Raw genomic sequence first — 20,111 nt, forward strand, 5'->3', positions numbered from 1 at the left:
GAAAGACGAGACGTCAGTGTGTCTGCTGCTGACGCCCGAGTCTGACGTCCCACCTCCCCTGTCTCCCCAGAGCGACCGTATATCTGGCGTGAACATAGACGCAGGGGCACAGGGTGGCCTGCTGGGCTCCTCAGATCTGTCTTCAGAATTGTTTTTGCTTTAATGGGAAAAGAATCTGGCTTAATTAGTTTAGTTAATTAATCACTGCTGATTTTCTATCTAGATTAGAATAGTCTTGATTACATTTTGGGGGCAAAAAAGATCTCCGAGTGAACCTGACCTTTCTGTTGGATGGTCAGTAAAATCTGGAAGCTGAATATTCTCATAGGAAGGGGCAGTGTGAGTTTCTGTCTTTTAAATCTGGAAATTCAGAATCTGCCCATTTCTCCTTTATTATTATTATTATTATTCTGTGCTGAGATAGTTTTATGGAAGGTATTAAAAATTGGATAATAAATATATTTGACAATGATTTTTTTTAAAGATTCATTTATACATACAAGTACTGGGGTACAGGCCAGAGTTGGGGGGGTGAGAGGATTCACCAGAGACAGAGTGGGGAGCAGAACAGGCAGATCTACTGAAATACACTGCTGGGGGGAGCAGTGGGGAGACGGGAGAGGTCTGCTGTGCCCTGTGGGTAGCTCCCTGGCCGGGGATTGAACTCGTGCTGCAGTGGCTGTGGTGAGCTCCATAGGTTGTGTCTTAACCCCTTGTGCCACCAGGGAGGCCCCCTTGAAAACTATTTTAATAGAATATCAGAAGAGAAATATTTCTTTATTTTAGTCATTTAAGCATTCATCGGCTCCACTTCATGCAGATACATCTGAAGACTTCTGCCTCTTAGGTTGATAAGGTAGAAGGAAGGCACTAGTCAGTCATCCAGAAGAAGAAAGATCGAAGGAGAGTCTGACATTGGCCTTTGGGAATAGGAAGGAGTTTTTGGGTAGATGGAGATTGGTCGAATATTCAAAGATGGCAGAAGCAGAGACAGGCTGGGAAAACACAAGAGCTGCTTGCAAACTGGATTAGACTGGACGGAGTGTGGTTTTTGAGAGTCCACTAGGGAGAGTCAAGATTAGGAAGATGAGCAAGGACCTTTTTTTAATGTATTTCTTTGCAAGTTCCAGTGCTTTCACCCCTGAGTGACCAACTTCCTATCAGAGTCGTGGGAAGCAAGTACTCAACTTGCACAGCGAAAAATGAAGTGAAACTGGGCCTCCCTAGTGGCCTAGGGGTTAAGTCTCAGCATTACTGTGTTTGATCCTCAGCCAGGGAGCTGACCCACATGGCACAGCAGACCTCTCCTGTCTCCCCGCTGCTCCCCTCAGCAACGGATTTCAGTAGATCCACCTGTTGTGCTCCCCACTCTGCCTCTGCTGAATCCTCTCACCCCAACACCTCTGACCTGCACCCCAGTTTTATGCAAAAATAAATAAATAAAATCTTGCAAGTGCTAAGTGTTTCCAAGCCAAAATTATATCATCGGCACAAATAATTTCAGGTCCTGTTTGCATTCTGAATACAGCAAAGAAGCAACACTGTGCATTCTCAGAAGGAGAATTACCATTGAGTTGAAGTATTTTCCTGCCAAGATCTTTTCTCCTCCCACATGGAGTTCCAGCCTCATATCTGGACTTCGGTCAGGGCAGATCTTCCCACGTGTGAACCGCTCACGATTCTCTTCCTTGTTTAGGAAACTTAGGTCTACTTCTTTCTTCTTTTATTATTATTGTTATTATTATTATTATTTGCTGTTGGAATCATGGTTTTGCGGAAATGACATCTCCACTGCCTCTTAGAGAGGCGCAGCCTTGAGGACTTAAGTACCACTTGCATAAAAGGATTTTGAAAACCAGCCAAGCGGTCATTCATGAGTTATTTGATTTGCTTCAGGATGGCGGGTGTGGTAATCTGTCATTTCCACTGCTGAAAAAGAGGGGTTTCTTTCCCACGCATATCTGCCCATTCTTGGCTCGTAGTTGCGCACCAGTGACTGCAGGCTGCACGCTGCCCCGTCTCTGCTTTTGCACTTTGGCTTGTCAGTCACACCACTTGGAAGACCGAGTGAATGTTCGGAATGTAAATGGTGGCTGTTCTTTCTGGCCTCTCCCAACTTCCTATATAGGTTGGTGCCAGACTCTCACTTTTTTTAAAAAAAATATTTATGTATACAAGAAGTGGGGTGTAGGCCAGAGGTGCAGGAGTGTGTGTGTGTGTGTGTGTGTATGTGTGTGAGAGAGAGAGAGAGAAAGAGAAAGAGGGGATTCACCAGAGACAGAGTGGGGAGCAGAACAGGTGGATCTACTGAAATACACTGCTGAGGGGAGCAGCGGGCGAGACAGGAGAGGTCTGCTGGTCCGTGTGGGTCAGTTCCCCGGGCCAGGGATCGAACAGATGCTGCAGTGGCTACAGACAGCCTCATAGTTCTGAGACTTAATCCCTTGTGCCACCAGGGAGGCCTCAGACTCTCACTTTTCTCCTGCATGTGGTGTTTTTATTTTCTAGCGACTGATTTTATTTTAACTAAGGCACACCGTGTGAATCCTTGGGTTATTCAGTCTGTTAGTTTGTTCTTTAGACTCGGGCTTCTGCAAGATTGCCTTTACGTTGCTTCTGCTCAGGAATCTAAGTTCTTGGGTTAGTTCAGAGGCTCCATGTGCCTTACATCAGTCAGATGGAAAGATGATCATGTGGGGCCGTTGTCTCACGTGACCAAGAACCTGACCCAAGTCACCCCCAGCTGGCCCTTCCCTCGAGAACAGATGGGCTTCATGCCCATGCCCTTCTCCCTTGACTGTCTCCCTGTTCCTCACAATGCTGGAGAAACAGGTAGCAGAGGTCGAGCCAGGTTAGCTGTCGCTGAATTTCCTTCAAGGCCTGGAATGTCTGTCCTGTGCCCCGTGTGACTGTATGGGGGCTGCAGCCCTGGGCCCTGGCATTCTGAGTCCCTCTGCAGCGTCCTAGCTGGAAGGGACCGAGAGATGGTCACCCTCATCTCTTGCTTTTTGGAAAGGAAGGACTTGGGAAGTGTAGCCGCCTCTCTGGGAGCAACAGAGCCATGTACTGGTAGACACAGGACGCAGATTTCCCAATATCTCCTTTTGTGGTTTCCGCCATCCCCCAAGCTTCCCAGCGGCCATGCTTTCTCTGATGCTTTTACCAACCTTCAGCTGATGCTGGCATCAAAGTACATAAAATGATTGTTTCTCTGGAGTCTCTGGAGGCTTTCTTCGCCCTGTGTTTGGTCACGGCTTATCACAACGAGCCTCCTCGGTGTTGAGGTGGCCGGTGTTTTTGCTCCTCTAGCGTCCGGTCTTCATCTTCCAGAGCACCTGGATGGCGCCTTGTGCAGCCCCTTCCTTCAGTGGCCACAGGCCAGGCGCGCCATCTTAGTCTCTCCACTCCACAAGCTTGAGGCCCAGCGAGGCCTTTCAGAAGAGCCTCACCAGGACGTTTGCAAATAGGACCAGTGAGGAATGGTATCTTGGAGTCCTCGTTTGCATTTCTCTCCTTTCTGTTTTGCAGATGAAGAAACTGAGACCCAGAGAGGTTAAGTGACTCCATCAAGGTCACCAAAGTAGTGAGTGGCAGAGGAGGGGGTGGCCGTGAGCCGAGGCAGTGTTGCTCAGGTCTGCTCTCTCCATGGCTGTGATCCCCTCAGCTGGAGCTCCATGCTGTTCCTTGCAGCCGAAGAGTCCTGGTGGAAACTGGGATCCTCCCGGGGACACTCGTGCTGCTTTGGCCTGTGAACCTGGGGAGGTGGTTTTCTTTCACCATGGAGCCGTGTGCCAAATTGGCCCAATCCGTCCCGCTGGTCGGACCACTTCGCTGGCCGCAGTGACGTGATGGGGTGGTGAGCTGATCCTGAGAGTCTGGGTGGCTCTTTACCCCGCCGAGGTGCAGGCTCTGGGCCACGACCGGTTCTGTCCACGGAGGCGAAGGGAGGGCCGTTTGCCCCCGGAGATGTGGCTCGTTGCCTGCTTTTCGGTGTAAAGTTTTGTTCCTGTTGGATCCCATTCAGGTCTGAGTTTCACGGGTTGTGTTCTGATGTGATGAGGCTCCTTGGCCTCTGCCGCTCACCTTATTCTTCCTCGCCTGTCAGTCTTCATTAGGCCATTTAAACAGTGACTCATTGTCTATTCTGGGCCTTTTTCTGCTTGGCTACACACCTGCGGGTTGAAGCCTTTCCCTTGTACACACAGTAAGAGTTTATTTCAAGACTCGGGAGGAGGGGGTAAAGGTGAGAGGGGAGTGGTTAGAGTTAGGTTTTCAGGGAAAGGCGAGGATGTGCCATCTCGGGAGGGCTGGGAGGAATGTGCCCCTCAGCCCTCGTGACTGAGCTGGGAGATGCTCATTCTCAGGCGTCGGTGGGGGGCCTTCGCCGCTGTGGGCCCCGCGGGTCACGGCTCTTGCTCTGTTGCAAAGCCAGGGTGTCAGTCATCCAGTCATTCCATTTTGCACCCCTGTTACGTCAGGTAGTCAAGCTGAGGTACTGTCCCTTAAAAGCGTCAACTTTTGAGCCTGTCCCATGCGGGTCCACACTTGGGCTCCATCTCTGGGCTCTGTGGGGTCTCAGCGGGAGTCTCCGGTTTCCTCAGCTGTCCACGGGGACAACGAGAGTCCTTCCGCGAGGACACCATCGTGAGATTTGCCCAAGTTCCTCCGGGCCGTGCTTCACGCGCTGCTTGGCGTCTGTGGCGTCCTTGCTGCGAGTCTGCCCTCTCCCTCGTGCCCTGCCGGCTGCCCTCCTGTTCCTCACCTCTCACCTGGGCTGGCTGCCCCGTGCTGCTCTGGGGACCCTCAGCTTGCCCACGGCCATGCATGCCCCGCACTCTCCGCTCCGGCCTGAAGGCCCCCAACTGGCACTTTCTCAATCATTTTGCCCTGCTTTGTTCTTCCTCAGGCATTTGCCATCTGAAATTATCTCTTATGTGTTCCCCTGGCCCTGTGTTCTCAGAATATAGGCACTCTGAGGGCAGGGGCTTTGTCGTGCACACGCTGTGTGCTCGGTGCAGAGGCAGGAGATGGCGGGGGTGTGTGTCTGTTGAGCAAGGCAGGCAGAGGCTTTGTGGTGGCGCTTTTTCTACCCCGGGAGCTCTGTGCACGGTCCTTAGTGAATGGCCTGCTCTCTCTTCTTCTCGGCTTAATCCACTTTACAAACAGTCAATAACTATCCATTACCACTGCAGGAACCTTATCTTCTCATCTCTCCCTGGAATATAACTTCTCGGTACTAGAGACACTCGACATTAGCATGTACGTGAGCAACGCCCATGTGACTTTTAAAGCCTGAAATTCCATCTCCAGGGATTTGGATTCAGCAGCTCTAGCTTTCAGTCTTGGTTGTGCATTTGAATTCTACAGGGAAATGTTCTTAAAATATCATGTGAGGTCACCCCCACCCTCTCCCTCTTAACCCCCGCCCCATATACCGATTTAATCAGACTAAGCTGTGGCTTCTAGATGATTCCAACGTATTACAGTGTGTTTCAAAAGCCTCACCAGTGTATTCAGGACTGAGAGCTACTCTTCAGCTGGTTCCTGACCTTTCACCAAATTAGATTTGATTTGATTGAATGGATGAATTCACGAGCATATCAGCGAATTAACAGGCAAGCTCCCTCACTTTACACCAGTGCAAGTGAGCCCAGTCCGGTGCGTTTCCTTTATGCTGCAGGAGACCCGGGAGGGAAGTGGCCGCCTTTATAGACTTGAATACAAGTGGAGGATGAGGTTTAGAAAAGATACAAACTGAAAACTTGAAAGAGACAAGGACAGATCTGAACTGGTAGGATCTCAGAAGGCTTTATAATTGGGGGGGACTTTTGAGTTGAGCCTTACAGAATGGGGAGAATTTTGGCAGGCGGGGATGGACATGGGGTAAGAATGGATGTTTCCTGGGGAGAAAATGGCATCACTGGTGGCAGAGGCAGGGAGATACAGGGTATAGTTGAGGTCCCTAAGATGGGGATGGAGTTCCTCAAAGCTAGTCTGCTTCTAGAGCCCCTTCCTCGGGAAGTGGTACCCTAACCCAGCTAGCTCTTGCTGCCAGAAGGGGAGGAGTCATCCTGGACACACCCTCTCCCACATACCCGATCTGAGAACTCTTATCTCCGAAATACCTCTTGGATCTGTTTGCTTCTTTACACTTCTGTTGCTTTCTGTCTAGTCCAGGTCATCCTCGTCACCCCGGACGGACTATTGTAACAGTCACTGCCAGGCTTCCTGTATTTTTCACATAGGAACCGGGGAGAGGTCTCCAAACAGAGATTTACACTCCCCCCACGGTCTGAGCATCCCCCTCTTTGTGCAGACTTATTAATGGTATTAAGATTCTCTTAGTATATTGGAGCCTCCCTGGTGGCTCAAGGGGTTAAGACGCAACCTGTGAAGCTCACCACAGCCACTGCAGTATGAGTTTGATCCCCAACCAGGGAGCAAACCACATGGCGCAGCAGACCTCTCCTGTCTCGCCCGCTGCTCCCCTCAGCAGTGTCTTTCAGTCAGTCTGCCTGTTCTGTTCCCCACTCTGTCTCTGGTGGATCCTCTCACCCCCCGCACTTCTGGCCTGTACCCAGTTCTTGTGTGCATAAATAAAAAAAATCTTAAAAAAAATTGTCTTAGTATAAAAACTGGACTGTTTTGTTCTGTCCTGCCTCTCCACCCTATCGGCAACGTTTTCACCGGGCATCTTCCTTCCCATGCTGGCTTTTTCACAGTGAGTCTGATTCATCATACTCCCTTCTTCTTCTATACCCGTCCACATGTTGTTTCATCTTCCTGAAATGTCTCCTCCCACCAAAATACACACAAGCAATCGGTAGGTAGGTAGATAATTTCTCATTTTTCAGATTGTAGCTCAATTCACCACTTCTTCCAGAGAGACTCCCTCGACTCCCTCGACTCCCTCAACCTGCCTGACTAGTCAGATCCTGTGCCTTCCTCTCCCGGTGCCCTCGTGAAGCCACCCCGAGAGCTCAAGCTTTATTCTAGAGACTTGGCATGTTTACAGCGGATGAAACTGGGAAAATGTATTCGTTTTACGAAGGCCCAGCACTGCTGGAGACAGTAAGAGAGGCCACGTCATCTTTGGTAGTTAGTTTGTGAATCTCCTTCTCTGTCCCTTGACGGAGCTGGAATTGTTGCTCAGACTGGGAAGCAGGATGTGAACAGCCACGTGGTTTCTTTGTGCAGGTTCCTCCCAGTGACTGGAAAGCAGCCTGTTCCGGAGCACTGACTTGGGCACTATACTCTGCAGCAAGCCAGGCCCCCGCAGATCTGCTTTGGAAGGGGAGTGTCCAAAATGTACAAACAGGCCCCGCACCCTTACGGGGGGGCACTGTCCCCTTCTTAACAGGCGAGGAGCATTGAGGGGTGAGGGCCACCCTTCGGACAAGCTGTGGCAGGTGGGGCCTCAGTTCTGTCCTCCCTCATGCTCCTAGTTTCAGTATCTTCTAGAGCATCAACCACCTTAGATTGCTAGAAAGTCTAGCGTTCCTGTGGTGCTTACTTCTTTCTTTCTCTGGCCAGTTACAAGCAACCTGGGGACCTTGGCCCTCACCTTCTATCAGAAGGCCAGGAGCTGTGGCCCCTCATGCTGCCTGGTGCTTATGTAGGTGGGGATCCTGTGACCCATCAGGAGCCAGCCAGGACCCGTGTGTCTTGACATAGAGCCACATAGAAGCTGGATTGTTGTTTCAGAAATGCCCCTTCGATGCCAGCCTCGCTCCATCCCTGTGTTGGTTGGAACCTAGACTCATGTCCAGCTTGCGGGGACGAGGCCGCTCTTGGCACATGGACAAGAATCCTCATGCTGACTGAGTTGGAATCTCCTGGTGAGAAGTGATTTGTTGTCCTGATTAGAATGTAAACACTTGCTGAAGCTGAGCTTGGTCTCTCATGTGAGTTTTATTATAGCCTTCTGTGTTTATAAACATGTCTTGAGCATGAGAGAGAAATGTGATAACCTTCAAGCCCCCAAGAGAGTATCCATTTGTTTTCTCTCCACACTGAAACTCAGATAACTTAGCATCCTTCCCTGAGCGCCCACACCCTCCTGCTTCTGCCAGCAGGCCTGAGATGGGGCCCAGATCGCCTTTCTTAGTCATTCCATCCTGTTCTAGTGGATTCCGTAAGGCACTTTGATGAAGTTCACTTACATTGAGCTGGCATCCACCAGAATAGATGGGTACAAGCTGAAATGAAGGCCTCAGTTCAATCCCACAAATAGTTAATACATTTTAAAAATAGGATTTACTGTGTCAGGCATTGGAGGAAGCCAGGAGTCACTGCCCTGGCGCCGCGGACATGCTTGTGGAGGAAGCAGATGCCCTGTGAGTAGGGCCTGAGGCGGGGCTCGGCTGAGAGGCAGAGACAAATGTCCTGAGAGCACCCCAGAGATGACCAGCCAGATGGAGAAAACAGGGAAACAAGCTTCGTGGACGTGAAGGTGCCTTTCAGTTGCACTTGAAGAATGAACTCGCTCTTGGTGGGCAGGGCCTGGCAGGTGAAGCCGAGGCCCCGGGCCCATGTTAGGCAGAGCAGACGTCGGCCTGAGGCTGCGGCTCCAGCAGGTACGAGGCCACAGTCGCAGGAATGATGCTGACCCTGAGCCGGTCTTCAGGCCCAGTTGGGGAGGGGAGGGCAGGGCAGACGCTAGGGAAGGGCCAGTTTACGGACAGCCTTGAGTGGTGTACTCAGAAATTTGGCCTTTATCCTGGAGATCATGATCCAGCTGGGGCTGGATTCCGGGTTTTAAATAGAAAGTGGTACAGTCAGGTTCTTTTTATTGAGATCGCAGCCGTGTAGAGGATGGACTGTAGTGAGGAGAAACTGGGGCTTGGAAAACCTGCTGCAAAAATTCTGTTGAGAAATTATGAGGTTCTGAACCAGGACAGTAATGGAGGGAGCGAGAAAGAAGGGATGCATCTCATTTTCAGTCGCTCCATTGAACGTCACCATCAGTTGGGTGTTAGGGATGAGAGGTGCAGAAGAGTTACTGGCATTTTTACCAGATTTCTGGTCTTAGTTACTTGACGATGCCACTTACCAAGATAAGGAAGAGAGGGGGGCCTGCTTGGTGGCGCAAGGGGTTAAGCACCATACTAGGAAGCAATCTGCAGCCTCTGCAGCATGAGTTTGATCCCTGGCTTGCCAGGGAACAACCCACATGGCACGGCAGACCTCTCCTGTCTCACCCACTGCTCCCCTCAGCAGTGGGTTTCAGTGGATCCACCTGTTCTGCTCCCCACTCTGTCTCTGGTGATTCCTCTCACCCTCCTGCACATCTAACCTGTACCCGACTCTTGTATAAATAAATAAAATTAAAAAAAAAAAGATAAGGAAGAGGATGAAGGTTGGGGGCATATTGAGTTTGAGGAGCCAGTAGAATATCTGGAGATACTGGTCTGGAGCTGGTGGAGATCCAGAGCCGCGTGTAGGTCTAGGGGTTCACGTCATGCCTTCAGAAGACCTTCCTTCTGTGCCCACCATGTGGCAGGCAGCGTTCTCCCCTGTGTCAGTCGGTGCTGGGAGCACCTACTTTCTGGCGTTCTTCTGCGCTGAGACAATAGCCTGGAGCGAGAGAGGGAAGGTAGCGTGGGCAGCAAAGAGTTCCAGGGGCAGCGTGCGCAGGGTCAAGGACAGGCCCTGGGAGCTCGTGAATCCACCAGAGCTGAGGGCCAGAGGCCTGGAAGGAAACCAGGAGATGGTAGAGTTGAGGGGAGGAGCCAGGGAATGGATGTTGTCCAGCCTTGCACGGAGTCAGTAAGGTGAAGAGCAACCCACTGCTGCCTTCAGCCAGGAGTTTCAGGGGCCAGTAAGGACAGAGGGCAGAGCGGGAGGAGGTGGGTGAACCACACATACATTTCGGTAGCCTGATCCCAGAGGCGCGTTCTTGGAGCAGTTCTGTCTGCCAGGCATGTTGGTAGGTCCATCCGAAAGGCCTAAGCAGGAGCCCATTTAACCAGGCTGGGGCGTGCCCCGGAGATCTTTCCCGGGTATCTCCAGAAACCAGGCTGTGGACCCTCAGCTGCCCACTGAACAAAGGCTGACCGAATGCTGTGAACGTTTTAATTTGCAAAACCATTGTATTAAATCACAAACGGGAAGCCATTTAGCAATGCATCTCCAAAACAGCACCGGGTTTTTGCAATTTATGTCGAAAACTAAAATTGAACTCTGCGGCATAAAAACAGATTGTTGATTTTGTGATTAATTTGGTCTCCGAGGCCAAGGAAGCCGTTAATGCCATATATCAGTTATAAAGTTGCGGTCGTGTTTGCGGAGCAAAATGAAAAATCAATGTGGTAAGACAGGATAGCGCTCTTAAAATCCGGGGAGTGTTCTGTTGCAAATTGCATGGAGGAAGCGCACCCCCAAAGGGACAGCATAGATTCCTCATTGCGCCAGTGTGAGTCTGGGTGGAAAAGCCCAGGTGAATGGCTGGGAATCATTCCGGGGTAGCTGGGGGTACTAGGAGACGGATCAAATTGTTGCAGTTTAGAGCAAAAATCTCAGTTATGTGTGTCCTAAGGCAACCTCAGGCAGTGATGGCTAGGAGGGCTGTGCAGTCAGGAGCCAGGCTCTCTGGGTAGTGCTTGAGCCTCTGCTGATCACACGCTGGTGAGAGACATGTCTCTTCCCCTCCCTAGTGTGTTCTGTGGTTTTATGTGTTAGGACTTCAGAGGCCCATTGACAAACGCCAGTGAAGAAGGAGTGTCTTCCATTAGCATCATGATGAATAAGACACCCAAGGGGTTTGTTTACTTTTCCTTCCCTAGAAGTGGGGACATCCTTTTGTGCTAAGCTGGTGCATTTAGAGGGGAGCGCTGGCAAATGCTCATCTTGCTTTGCCTTTTTGTTTTGGCCAGAGCCAGTGGTGCCCACTTTCCGTGGCACAAGAATCCGGGGAACAGACTGCGTCAGCCACAGAGACCGTCGGAGCGGGAGCCTCTTATAGACGGGCGTGTTGAGAGCCAGGAATGGCTTGTTCACGCACCCGGTTCACTTGGCAGGGGTGCCAAGGAAGAAGGAGGTTTTCTGTCGTCCCACCTGCCATTTTGCTAAGTAGAACTGTAATTAATTATGAGCCATGATCCAGCTGAACGTAGCCGAGTACGTTATCCAGTTCTATCCTCACAGATCAGCTCTCACTTTGAGGTCGGAAGAACAAGACCCGGCTTCAGGGAAGGGGTGTGCGTGGAAATGGGCAGCTCCTTCCAGGGAACCGTGCCCCGGATGACCCTTGGAACTGCTTCTGTGCCGTGTGACTTACCAAGATGCCAGTGCTGGGGTTTGTGGGCGTGTCCTTGATGTCTGGACGGGGTGCGGGAGGTATGGGGGGGCATTTCTTCCTTTCTTTCTCCACCTACTTTGCTTCATTTCACTTCAGCGTAGGAAATGCACAGTGTGGTCTCCTGTAATACAGAGCTGGGTGCTGCCATCTTCGAGGCCCTCTTTGCCATCTCTCTTAGGAGCCGCCTCTTTGCAAAAGAAACACTTCTGTCCTGTCAGAATGACAGTGATTACCTCACAGCTTGGATGGCCTCCAGCAGCTTTGTTCCCTAGAAAACAAACCAGATTTGAGGAATAAAAGTTTGCCGTATTTGATGAGTCAGAGGGCAGGAAAACTTCCTTGTGTCTGACGAGGCTCTTAGCGCCGGACACGTTGAACATCAGGGGTAAATAAGCCCTAATCTCCCAAGGAAAAACCCTGGAGCATGAAACTGTTCCCACCAGAGAGGCTGTAAATCTTGCAAACCATGTAGGTTTTCTGTTTGGGGCAACATCAAAGCCCTGTGACTTTAGAGCTCAAAGTGTGTTTGACAAGCAAAACTTTCCCTGTGCCCCACTCTTTACGAGATTCGGCCTGACTCTTGCCTTTGTTTCGCTTCAGCATGACTTCCTTTCTTCCCCAGAGCGGGAAGTCTCACCTTCTCCAGTCTGGAGCAGGCTGCGCCATGTCCCTTTCAAGGCACGCCGGCCCCCGCAGCCCTCGTCCTGCCAGCATCGTCCCGCCCGGTGCTGCCCAGAACCTTCTCACGGCCCCCTCCCAGGGACCCTCTGCTTCGTGGAAGAGTTTCAGAGCCTTTTGCTGACTGTGAGGAGATCAAACAACAGCGGGACAGTGGTTTCCCTCCGCTTAGACAAAGGGCTCAGTCTTTACCTTAGAATTTCGATTTCTTTTAAAATCCTCCCCTCTGCTGTCTCAGACGAAATGTTTTTGTTTGTGTTTGGTCTGTTTGTAACTGTGTTTGGGTTTTCTCGGGGCGCTCTCTTTTTTGTGTGTGCAGATTGGAGGTAAGTGGCTGTGCTTTTATCCAAGCAAAGAAAAATATTTTTTTGCAGATCCAGTTTTGGGGGGACGGACTGGAAGAAAACTTTGTTGAGAGCATCTTTTTGGGAAAGGAAGGTGGGATAAGTTTCTGTCTTTGCATTTTTTAAAAAGGAGACAGCTATTTTAAAGAACTCGGGCTCTGTAAAGGCAAACATGCCTGCCCCCTCCTAGCAAGTCCTTAGAAGAGCTGCCTTTCGGGATCCTGAGGGTGGCCAGCGAGCAAGTGGAGGACAGATTGGGAAGCAAATGGCTTTCAGGGTAAACCCCGCAGCGTAAAATCGCATTACTGGAAAAGTGCTTTGTGCTCGAGGACAGGTATTCCCGAGCGGAAGGCTGGCGGTGGCGAACGGCGAAGGGACTCACTAAAATATCTTAAATTGTCTCCGTTAAACATGTAGCATCCTCAGAGGTCAGGCAGAGCCGAAACTTGAACAGCTGTACAACAAGCATCTGAGGTTGTTTTTAATTGTGCCCCCTTTCTCGAACAGCAGTAATTCTTGTTTATATTGTCAAGAACCTTTCCACCGAGCACAAGCGCACCATACTTGAAGGTCAAATGCTTAACCCTTCTGCATGGTTACAATGAAAATGGGCCCTTTTGTTTTCATTAATGGATACCCCAGCCGCCTTGCAGGAGAATGGGGGCCTCCGCGTTCACCAAGCTGAAGTAACTTATTGTCAGAGTGCCACAAAGAGAGCATATTTTTTGTCCCCGCACAACAGTTGCCTGGCCTTTGCCTGTGCACCCAACCACAAGACACTTGGCCATTCATCAATAGGCAGAAATTTTGGGTACCATTTTGTTCCTTTGACCTGTGTTACTTTTTACTGACCCGACCAAATTGCTTAAAAATTTTCCCTTTCTGCTGTCAGTGTTTAAAGCTGCTTAATGTCTCCGAAGGGGTCTGCTCCCCCCTTTAACACTTTACATTCCTGCTTCCCACCGCACCTGTTACTGTCGTGAACCATGAAATCACACGTTATGCAGCTTTTCGTGATGAGTAACACTTTATTAAATATAAATAGAGTATCTCCTGACTCGGGGTGGTGCGGTGGGGTGCACAAGCAGGTGCACTTGTGCGCGCACACACACACGCACACACATGTCCTTGATTGTGGAGGCCAACCAGGAAAGCATGTTGGTGTGTATGTGTGTAAGGCCAGAAATATTTCCCCCTTTTTTTTTTTTTTTTTTTTTTTTGCTGCTGAAGAGTTAACCAAAGCGAAAGGGGCCAGTTCAGCAAACATTAAATATAAGCCTCAAACATGAAGGCGTCTTTGTTACTGAAACAAAAATACCGCAGCAGGTGGTAGACTCGAACACAGGCGGCAGTAGGAGGCTCAGTTGTTGCCCATTTTTCTAATCCTTTCAGAATCCCCATTGTCTGAAGCCCAGAGTTAAAGTGTTCCTGCTCAGTCTCATGGAGACAGTTGCACCTTGAAAGCACTGAGCCCCTCGCTGGTCTTTACAGCAGTTTAATCTTTGCGCACGGGCGGTGTAACCACTAAACAAGCAGGAGAGGCAATTATCTCTATCAGAAGAGACAATAATATCTGCTTATCAAAGCATAAAACAGTTTGTGAGGTGGCGAGCTGGAGTTCATCCGGAGCCCAGCCAGCAGCAGTCGGATCCGCAGCATCTGGGCCATGTAGCTCACAAAAGCCACGCGGCCATGTCTCGAGGCGTCCTGAGCGACGTGGTGGGCATGGCGTGGCCCTCAAAGCTGAGGTTCAACTCCACACACGGTGCCTGCTGATGTTAAGCTGTTTCAGGGGCGTAGAGCGCCGACAGGATATTCACAGCAGAACCTGGATTATTCGTTTGTCCTCCTTAGAAGAGAATGAAATGTGGTTTCTAGCCATAGGCCAGAGTACCCTAAGTGGGAGGCAGAAAGTGAGGCCTTCTGGGCAGGAGCAGACTTTAGACGAATTCCCTGTACCACGCAAGAGGAGGGGCATCAGATAGGCCACTAGTGCCAGGCTCCTGTGTTCTCCTACAGTTATCACAGCTTTTTTTTAAAAAAGATTTATTTATTTATGCATACAAGAGCTGGGGTACAGGCCAGAGGTGTGGGGGGTGAGGGGATTCACCAGACAGAGTGGGAAGCAGAACAGGCAGATCCACTGAAACACACTGCTGAGGGGAGCAGCAGGCGAGACAGGAGAGGTCTGCTGTGCCATGTGGGTAGCTCCCTGGCCGGGGATTGAACTTGTGCTGCAGTGGCTACAGATACCTTCACAGTGCTGACGCTTAACCCCTACACCACTAGGGAGGCCCCTATCCCAGCTTTTCTTTTCTTCCACATCACCCACCATTGGAGTGAAGCAAGGAAATGGACAAATGTGTGCTTACCTTTGATTACATGTATGTACTTGGATTGCTAATTTAATAGGTACTTAAACAGGCCTGTTTGAGAGCTGTTTCTCAAGAGTGTGTGTATGCACACGTGTGTGTGTGTCCTCCAGGCAGATAGGTGGCAAATAGCAAGCAGTGCTGACATGATGACTTTGGGCCCGGGCAGGGACTGCGCCTGCCTCAGGTAGATACTATCTGAGGACAAGCACAGCAGCTCTGCCCATGTGGTTTTTCACAGAATTATCTCACCCGACCAGATTGTTACTTCACTTGGAGTTTTAACAGCCGCATCGTCAATAGCATGAGCCACTTCATTACCGTGAGCTGCGGCCTGACCTCAGGAATCTTCACAAAGATGAGATTTCTTTCAGGGTAGGCAGGGAGAGTGCGCCACCTTCTCTGTTTCGTCTTTGTGCTTGCGGGTCTGCTCTTCCCCTTTTGTTGCCTCCAAATGTACAGGAGCGTGGGACCCCGCGGATCCGTGTTAGATGATAATCTTACAGCAGGCCATGAACAGGGCTTTTTAGGAAACTGTTTCCTAAGTGATTTGCAGAAATTGAAACTTCGAATTAGTTGTTAGAATTCAACAGTTCGTTGAGGAAACCCCCTTGGTATTCCCACCCTGAGTAAGTGTTCTTGTTTCCCTGCCTAGATCGGGTGCTCCTGGGGACCCGGTGCTGTGACGTCATGGATGTCCACCATGCAGCAGAGACTCACAGTAATTGGTTTATGACATGGGACTTGCCTTCACGACGCTGTGCTCTCTATACATCTAGTGTAAACTCAGAATAAAATATGTCGGGCCTGGACATAGTGAAGTTTGACTTCTTCACTAACTTTTGGCTTTGAATGAGTGGTTTAGTTTGGCTCAGCTTCATGTTCCCGCAAGGTAAAGGGAGCACGCACAATGGAAAAAGGGTTAACCACACTTGCTCTACCCCCTCACACGGCTCTGACGAGGATCCCAGCTGATAATGTTCCCCAAAGCGCTTTGTAAATTGTAGATCGGTTCACACATATGTCAGCTGCAGTCACTGGCATCCGAAGCCTGGGTTGGAATAGTCTCTGTGTGTTGCTCATGGTGTACAGTTTGGCAAATTGCTTCATCTTTCTGTATCTCAGTTTGTTCATCTGTAAAATGGAGCCAATAATGCCATTATCTTCAGGATTTAGATTTTATTTTTATTTTAATTTTTCAAAAAGATTTATTTATGCATATGAGAACTGGGGTGTAAGCCAGAGGTGAGGGGGGTAAGAGGATTCACCAGAGACAGAGTGGGGAGCAGAACAGGAGGACTGACCAAAATACACTGCTGAGGGGAGCAGCGGGGAGACAGGAGAGGTCTTCTGTGCCATGTGGGTAGCCGGGGATCAAACTCGTGCTGCAGTGGCTACTGAACAGCCTCGTTGTTCTGAGACTTAACCCCTTGTGCCACTAGGAAGGCCCAAGATTTAGGTTTTGGGTTCAGTGATATGATGCCAGTGAGCTTGTCGGGTGTTAGCGGCCCCATCATCATCATCATTGTGTCGCCCTCACTGTTAGTATCACCTCTACCACCCCACCCAGGTTGGGTGTAGATCGTGAATACTGACTAGGAGGAGAGGGAGGCTTCTACAGTATAACAGCAACAGTCCATTTAGGAGCTGTACCCTGATTTTTAGTGAGTGGAACCCAAGAGTAGCTGGCACTGCTTGCCGTGTGTCTGGTGCTAGTCTACGAACTTCAGTGTAAAAACCTAATCTGCGTAACGCCCTGGAGTTGGTGCTATCAATATCTTCACTCCATAGATGAGGAAACTGCGGTTCAGAGGGGTAAGTCCTTGTCCGTGGCCACCCGACCACCAGGGAGGCAGTAGGGCCATTTTCTTGCATCCGTCCTTCCCATGCTAGAATCACAAGGACCAGAGAGGCCTCCTGACCAGCCAGCCCGAACTTTCTCTTCATGGCTGCCGGGACTTGAGAAACTTGCCCCCAGCTCTGTGTTGTCTGGTTCCCAGCTAGATACAGCGACCTGCAAAGTGCAGAGTGGTGTGTGAGTGTGTGTGAGAGTGTGTGTGTGTGTGTGTGTGTGTAAGTGTGTGTATTTGTGTGTGTATGAATAATCTCCCACTTCTCCAAGCCCTGCGTATCTGTGTCTCTCCTACTCCACACCCATATTGCTGATGCCCCCCACGATCTATCCTGAGGCGTTGGTGTGTGTGTGTGTGCCTGCCTCAGTTTCCCCATCGTTAAAATAGAGGTGCCTCAGCTATGCTTATCACTAGACCCCGGGAGGTAGTGCCGAAGCTCTGGCTGTGATGCCCAGCAGACAGGAAACCCCGATGCCTCCTGCTGTCCTGGAAGCCGTGGGGGGAGCAGCTCCCCAGACTGGAGCGGAGGCGGAGTCTCGAAGGTCTCGCAGGGCATTCTGCCTTCAATCTCCTGAGCTGTTAAAATTTCCACCAGGCCTTTGGTTTGGATGTCACCGAAAGAGGGGGTGGGCCGAGGGGGGAGCAGATAGATACAAAGGAGTGAATTATAACAAAGAGCCTTTTCTGCTTCAGTTCTTGTGTAGAAAACATATGTTCAGTGATGCAGGAGCAGTTGGGTAAAAGACACACTGTAGGGCCGCAGACAAAGGCCTGCACTCTTCCTGCATTCACAGCGCTTCCAAACAGATTCACTGGTCTCACTTGTTAGGGACGGATCTGTCAGCTGGATCCTCTTGCAAGTGTGATTTCTTTTTCCCCGTTCCCTTTCAAAGACCTCCCCTGCCCCCCTCTGCTCCCCCAATGTTTTACACTTCATATAATCCAGTGTGCATGACAGACCACTTCACCCTTTGTGCCACTGATGTTTGGGGGAAGGAGGGAGCTGATCTGATAGAGAGCTTGGGTAACTTTTCACTTGCCCGAGGATCAGAAGGTGCTAAGCCACTTTGAGGCCAAACATCATCAGTGGCTCAATTATTTAGCGCTAGGCGCAGCCGCCATCCCTCACCTTCGCTGAACAGTTAGGCCGGCGAATGAATGAGCGCAGCGAGGTTCTTAGAAGTGGAGGCTGGGAACGGGGTCTGTGGATGTTGTGGGGGAGCTGGGAGCTCTGGCTTTTATTTGTAGAGTGAATTATTTTGATGAAAAGACAAAGCTACAGCAAGACACTGCTGAAGTAATTGGGGTGTCAGCTGTCATTCTGGCGTTTGCTGGGTGTTGGGTCCTGTAGTGGCAGGAGGGGACAGAGCAGGATCTCTATGATCCGAGCAGACAGGGTAAATTAGGAAGAGTCCGTCCTGGAGCCCTCAGTGGCTTTTCAGGCTTTTATTGGGATTTACCAGGCAGGCAGAGGTGCTGGGGGGCCGGGAGGCTGGCAGGTCCCAGTCCCCAGCATGTCTTTGCGCTCTCTCTGGGTTCTCTGCCGTTCTCTCATGGTCTCTGCTTCTCTGCTCCTTTCGCTCTGTTGTTCTCTTTCTCTGCTGCTGTCCCTGTGATGCTGCCCTTATAAGCCCAGTCTTAGCCCAGGTGTATCCCATCTACACGTGCCCACATCCTATTCCTGGTGCCCGCCATCAGGCATGCATTCAGGACCTCAGAGATCCATCATCAGTCGTAAAGGCGGGAGGGCAGAAAAGCCTGACACTTTTACTTACCCTACAGGTACCCTTAATTCTCAATCCAGGGTAGCACCACATGCTGCCGTGGTGCCTTAACCCCCCCTTTTTGTCTTCATCGAAGGTTTCACAGCGTGTAGTTTATTTCCACAGATGAGCCTTGAGAAAGATCCTTTTACTCCTTTATTCTATGTAATATTTTATATGACAAGCATAAAATAGAATAACTTTATAATATATACTATATTTATATTACTTTTTATTGTGCACACAATATAAAAGATTTATGCATACTCCTTTATTAGAGTTTCCGTTGAGATGAGCAGGGAGCTGGAAATGTAAAAACTTAGCTTGCGACTGCTTCCGTGTGTGACTGGCGTGTGTGACTTCTGGGCATTTCGCCTTCATGGTCTCAGTTTTCCCACCTGCAAAACTGTCCCAGCATCATCGTCACACTTTATCGAACCTGTCTTAATGAAACAAAGCAAACATCTGTAAGGTAACGGTCACAGAAAGCGCCCTTGTCTTTGTGGAGATGTGGCGTCTTCATTGCCACCTTCTGAGTTCAGCGCCTTCACTTGTTTATTTCCGAGAGTCTTGCTCCTTCTCTCTGTTTCTCTATATTTCTGAGTCAAGTCGCTCATCCTAGAAAACACCAGCCAATTCCGGGGAAGGCGCAGGGTATTTCCCATTGAATGGATCATTAGCTGGGTTGAGCTCTCGAGCAATTACCCTCCTGCTAATGAAGGGCGGTCAAGTGGAATTCCCCTCTAAGGTGTCTTCTGGAGGGAGGGTGGCCGCAACACCTCAGCATCCTCAGACACAAAACACTGTATAAATATTTTCTGGTGAGAAGTGCCCCAACAGTCACCCTCGCCGAGTACGTCAGAACTGAGAAAGGAAACTACTGATGGTATCATGATGTTTGGTGCTGTCATTTGAAAACCCTTGAAAGGAAAACACGGTGGAAATGGATTCCCTATTCCCCTCAGACTGCAAATAGCGGTCTGCGAAGATTTGAGGAATGGATCAAGTGAAGAAACTGCAAGTCCAAGTCAGGATGGAGTTGCACCTGCCGTAGCTCCTGCCTCCCGCGCCTGCGTCGGGCGTCGTCCAGGCCGACAGCAGGACAGCGGGCGAATAAACGGATACCCCGTCCCGCACGGATGGACTCGTTCCCGGGTGATAGATGGGAAGCGGAGGGGATCAAGTAAGTGAGGTCTTTCCCCTTGGTGCAAAGGTTTCTTTTTTTTTTTTTCTTTCTTGTTTCTAAAGAAAGTTAATGCTTCAAAAGCTAGAATGATCCCTGGGCTCTTAGTGAGAACGGGTATGCTCATTCCCTCGCCTTCGCGAATCCGCTTCAGGCCATACCCTGCGTGGAGCGGTGACGAGGGTAGACGCAGGCGAAACAGATGAGCCTCGGACGCTCCTTGGAAAGCAGAGGGGGAGAAGAACAATGATTTTGTGAATTCCATAAAGGTCAAAAAAGAGGCTTTCAGTAAGTAGGCAGAGACTAGCAATCAAATTCCATTTCCTATCATAAGAAGCCCCTTGTTTCAGCCGCGGTAGTTAATGTACTGTACGTGAAAGATTTAAGACTCGCTGGAAAGCTTTGCTTCTGTTTTATTAGGCTGCTATTGAAAAGCCAACAGCATAACTTGGACTAGGTGCTTTGAGATTTCTTAATGGGCTGTCAGGGGCAAGACACCAGGGCTGTGCTATACTAGCTCTTTCCTGTACATTAAAACAACAGGGGCCAGGCGATCACATGGAGAAGTATGAATTACTTGATGCTTTCTCTGTTCCATATGGCCAGCCATGTCTTTGGC

The 20,111-nt window shown here is 50.1% G+C and overlaps 1 protein-coding gene across 3 annotated transcripts in view; it reads left to right on the forward strand.

Annotated features, from left to right (window-relative positions):
* The window catches only part of FTO (FTO alpha-ketoglutarate dependent dioxygenase), a 331,157-nt gene that overhangs the window by 141,567 nt on the left and 169,479 nt on the right, over window positions 1–20,111 (forward strand). The window contains exon 8 of one of the 3 annotated variants that reach the window (XM_037515803.2): window positions 15,349–15,521. The exons of the other annotated variants lie outside the window; for them this stretch is intronic. Within the exon in view, the coding sequence (XP_037371700.1) occupies window positions 15,349–15,429 (81 nt within the window). The 3' untranslated portion in view covers window positions 15,430–15,521. Of the gene's footprint in view, window positions 1–15,348; window positions 15,522–20,111 lie in introns of those variants that run through there. 3 annotated transcript variants of the gene reach the window in all.

This window comes from Talpa occidentalis, unplaced genomic scaffold (genome assembly GCF_014898055.3).
Source record: "Talpa occidentalis isolate TD23 unplaced genomic scaffold, MPIMG_talOcc4v2.1 talOcc4.17, whole genome shotgun sequence".
Taxonomy (NCBI): Eukaryota; Metazoa; Chordata; class Mammalia; order Eulipotyphla; family Talpidae; genus Talpa; species Talpa occidentalis.